Source organism: Branchiostoma belcheri, unplaced genomic scaffold (assembly GCF_001625305.1).
Source record: "Branchiostoma belcheri isolate BF01 breed outbred unplaced genomic scaffold, Haploidv18h27 scaffold177, whole genome shotgun sequence".
Classification (NCBI taxonomy): Eukaryota; Metazoa; Chordata; class Leptocardii; order Amphioxiformes; family Branchiostomatidae; genus Branchiostoma; species Branchiostoma belcheri.
In genome coordinates, this window is record NW_017803235.1 from 283184 (window position 1) to 288247 (window position 5064).

Here is a 5064-nt window from a genome sequence, read left to right on the forward strand (position 1 = left end):
TCAAAACGAACCTGTTAGATTTCAAAATGTGCGCCAACACTTAGAATAAGACTAATGTAACGAGGGGTAAGCCATATAACACACCATATGATTGTATGTATATCTGTATGTAAAATTTTGAAATTAACGAAAAAAAAATGTAGCGGATGGCTTCACCACATTTTATGGCATGGAAATGGCATGAAAAGGAGGAGAAACACAAGTGAAAACAATTCTTTACATTGATAAAGCTATATCATGAAGTGACAGCAGTTGGATAGCTATCCCCTACATTATGCAATTGTTAGACAGACAATTAAACATGTATGTACATTTTCGACATATTGTCTGCCTAACTCAGCGGTTGTCAGGCGTAAGGAAAATCCTTAGGAAATTAGGTGCAGCCCAGGTATACCCAGCCTAAGCTAGCGTTCCACGCGACTTACTAGCTAACAGAAGTATGTAGTGCAGCACCTTTAGATAGAGTTTCACGTAAAGAAAGTTGCTCGACTCCGGACACGTTAAGAAAGAACTATCTCTGACATCTATGACCAAGAAAGGGAATTTGAGCTTGAGCTTTGTGTGTTTGAGGGCGGCCTTGGTCAAAGCGATCGTCCAGGTCTATGGGGAAAGTTCCGGGAAGATCATATGTGTCACATGACACTCAGATTGCCATGTGATGTAGCATGCTACATCATATCGCCTTACTCTATGAGCCCACGGCCGTTGGTATGTTACAATCTTATGTTATAAGCTTAATTGTGGTTGGACGTTTATTCCCCGCCCTAACTATAACATGATATGGGCAGCAAGGCGTGGTTACGTTTTCTCTGGAAGACCTTTCGCTGTCCACACCCCCCTCTAACAACAGAAGGATTATCGGACGACTCGGACCATTACAAACTACAAACTCGGCCCAGATCAACTCGGTGCATGTCCCCGTCGGTCAAGTTACTCCACCCAACTCCCCCAACAAAACGTTCTTAATATTAGTTATTATAACCTACTTAACCAGAAAACTCTGAAAAGTAATACAAAACACTATTTGTGTTCGTGGTTTATTAGCAAATCAACAATACAAAGAGCAAACAACAGGTTTAGCAGAAGGCGGTGTAGATATTAAACGTATAACAACAAAGTGAGTCAGTTTAGGTAAGCAAAGTTTTTACTGCACAGTTTTTAAACAGTATCCAACCGTATCACACTGCTAGTAAATTAGTAATTATACAGCTACTAGTTAAATTGAGAAATACAATAGCTTCAAGAACTACTGTGTACGGATTGACTGATACAACCCAACAGAATAAAACTTTAACAGATTTGATACATTAACAACCGAAATATTTCGGCATGCCATCTTGCTATGTTATGTAAACTCAATGCTAAGTACATTGACATGTACATACATATTTCACAGCATATTTCATGTTGCACATGCGTTTGAATTACGTCTTGTACATTGTAGAAAAAGAAAAAGAAAAGTTCCCCACGTGTTCTGTGCTTCTTAAAAAGAGAATGTCATTTCTGATAACTTTCAATGTCACACTTGTAAGAATGGTTGTTGGCTGGTGCAAGTCTTCACACATGCATGTCTCTTTAGACTACTTGGATAAGTGAAGCTTCTATTGCACAGTTCACAGTTGTAGGGTTTCTCACCGGTGTGAGTCCGCACGTGGTTTACCAGATTGCCCAGCTGACTAAACTGTTTGCCGCACTCCTCACATCTGTACGGTTTCTCACCAGTGTGAGTCTTCATGTGTTGTTTCACGCTACGAAGGTGGCTAAAATGTTTTCCACACTCTTCACATGTGAAAGGTTTCTCACCACTGTGCGTCTTCGCGTGTTCTTTCATATTATATGGCCGACTGAACTGTTTGCCACACTCCTTGCACCGGTAGGGTTTCTCGCCGGTGTGAGTCCGCATGTGAGTTTTCAGATGACTCGACTGACTGAACTGTTTACCGCACTCCTCACACCGGTATGGTTTCTCACCAGTGTGAGTCCACATGTGGCTTGTCAGAGAACCCAGATGACTAAAATGATTGCCACATACTTCACATATGTACGGTTTTTCACCAGTGTGGGTCGTCATGTGCACTTTTAGATTACCTAGCCGACTGAACTGTTTACCGCACTCCTCGCACAGGTAGGGCTTCTCACCAGTGTGAGTCCGCATGTGATTCCACAGACTACTCGACTGGCTGAACTGTTTGCCGCATTCCTCGCACCTGTATGGTTTCTCTCCAGTGTGACTCCGCATATGTTCCTTTAGAGTACCTGGATGACCAAATTGTTTGCCGCACTCCTCGCACTTGTAAGACTTCTCCCTTGTGTGTGTTAGCGCGTGTTTCTTCAGATGAGCCAGCCAACTGAACTGCCTGCCACAGTCTTCACAGCGGTACGCGTTTATACCAGTGTGCATCTTCATGTGTAGCCGCAGTCCCTTCAGATGACTGAACCCTTTGCCACACTCCTCACATCTGTACGGTTTCTCACCAGTGTGAGTTCTCCCATGTTCCTTCTGATGACCCAACTCACTAAACTGTTTGCCAGAGTCCTCACATTTCTGTTGTTTCTTGTCCGTGTCATTTCCCGTGTGTGACATGTTGGACTGCATCTGTATCGTCGTGCTGTTGGTCGTCATGGCACAGGTGTGTAGTCTGTGATGATATCGATTATTTGGCTGTGAAAAAAAAATAAGATATTGTAAAAATAAGCTTAAACCGAAAATGAACATCGTTATATTTTACTAAAATAATTAGACACAAAATAAATATGATTTGATTAAGAATAGAATAAATGCTGTCCTTAACAACATGCTTAGTTGATTAAGATTTGTCAATAAATGAGGTATTCAAAAACTTCACGGATGACTTAACTGCCGCGGACTTACAAGAGAAGCGTAAGTGGAGAGACAAAGTGAAAGAAGCATATGAACATGGTAACAAGTATCGTTTCTTCAACGGCCTATGGCGTGATAGCCAAGGAAAACCTGTGAGCTTTGAATAAAAATGTTCACTTTCCGAGTACACGCTGTTTCTGAACTGTTTTTTCAGGGAGAGAATTGAGTGACTGAATGCAACACATCTTGTTTTCTCACCCTCCTAAGTTATTTATCATTTATGTTATTCTTGCGCTCTGATTGATATTTGTTTCCAGGGCTTGCCCTCGAGTCGATTTTGTTTTTGTTATTATGGATTATCTTTATTTTGATTGAGTTACAAGGCGCACCCTGTTGATTATTTCATTGATTCTTCCTATGTTGTATCATTTGCTATTGATTTAATTTGATGATTTATCTGTGAGTGAATGATCAAAGTGCTCATTGGAATATCTGTAAAAAGTAGTCGATAGAATGCAGGAGCCAGTTACTGTGCGATGCAGCCGGATTACGAGATGTTCAGGGTTAGCCAAATCCTGACCTCATTACTTTGTGTTACTTTGTTTTGTTTTGTATACCATCCAGGTTTATTGCATCTCTGTTCTGTTGATTTCTGTTCAGTTTTTGTTTGTTTACATCAGCTCGCCTGTCATTATGATTTCGCTGCGCCCCATTCCCCGGTCCTTCCCAGCATTCCGGACATTCTTCAGATGCCATGACCCAGGTGGAGGTAGGGATATCTAGTTACAATTGTAATGGCCTAGGCAATTCTATCAAACAGAGGGAAGTATTTACTTGGTTGAAGGACAAACAGTTTGATATAATATGTTTGCAGGAAACACACTCAACCTTAGCTGATGAAAAAAGATGGCAGAACGAGTGGGGAGGATCCATGTTGTTTTCACATGGTACCTCCAATCAAAGAGGCACAGCCATTTTGTTTCGTAATAATATTGACCCTTATATTTATCAAACTAAATTTGACAAAGATGGAAGGTGGATCATTGTAGATCTATCTCTTGATGAATATAGATTCTGTATTGTTAATATATATGCACCAAATGTAGATTCTTCTGAGTTTTTCTTTAATATATCTGAAGAATTAGATAATTTCCCTGAGTCAAATGCGAATCTCATTATTACTGGTGATTTTGACCCTGTCTATACGGAACCACCCAAGGCGGTTTACATGTGGTTTACCCCGAAGCCGGTTTCAAGTGGCTCCGTCTGAACGGTCCGAAATCACATTGAAAGCGCCTTCGTCTGGAGCCACTTCTAGAGGTGGTTTCGAATCGGTTTCCCCGCATCGCGATTTGCGTCTGAACGCAATGTGATTTCAATGTGACTTCGCCTGGTCATGGATTACGGAGTGATATTCTTTTTTATATGCAATACCAACTTTTACGTGGCAGCAACTTACAGAGCAGTAATGGTGAAATAATGTGTCCGTTCTAGGGCGAGCTTCACCGCCTCTGGCGGGACCACGTCGGCATTCGGCCGAGATAGGCTGGGAGGGGGGCATCGGCAATCATGTCGTTGACATCTGACATTAATAACACGCCGCCTTGCGTGTTATCATCAAACAGCAATAAATGTAGCGCAAGAGCATTATGTTCGGACACGGTTTCACAGGTGTGTGTGGCACGTGGACCAGATGTGAGGAATGTGAGTTACCCGAATCGCGCCTTGGGTGGTTCCGTATAGACACGGCCTTTAACACGGTTCAAAACCCCTTAATCGATAGATTATCTACAAACTCCACCTACCATCCTAAAGCATATGAAGCTATTTCTGAATTAAAGTGTAAATTTGACCTATATGACATATGGCGGTTTAGAAATCCAGACTTAGTTAGATACACCTGGCGTCGTAGGCGCCAAGCAAGTAGAATAGATTATTTCCTTGTTACATTTTCATTGACAAATAGGGTTAACAAATGCACTATTGCTGACAGTTTTAGATCGGATCATAGATTAATTACTTTATCACTTGTCACTACAGATTTTCCAAGGGGGAAGGGATACTGGAAGTTCAATTCATCTTTATTAGAAGACAAGACATTTCATACCAAAACCATAGAGGCGATGAGAGAATTTTTTCGTATAAACTGTGGTACTGCAAATCCCCATGTAGTGTGGGAAACGGCCAAGTGTTTCTTTCGGGGCCATTGCATTAAATTTTCAAGCTGGAAAAATAAGCAACAT

The 5064-nt window shown here is 41.4% G+C and overlaps 1 protein-coding gene across 1 annotated transcript in view; it reads right to left on the reverse strand.

Annotated features, from left to right (window-relative positions):
- Window positions 1-1285: 1285 nt before the first annotated feature.
- Window positions 1286-5064, reverse strand: part of LOC109467168 (zinc finger protein OZF-like) — an 8957-nt gene continuing 5178 nt past the window's right edge. Inside the window, exon 2 of the mRNA XM_019765110.1 lies at window positions 1286-2662. Coding sequence (XP_019620669.1) covers window positions 1520-2662 — 1143 coding nt within the window. The 3' untranslated portion in view covers window positions 1286-1519. The remainder of the gene's footprint in view (window positions 2663-5064) is intronic.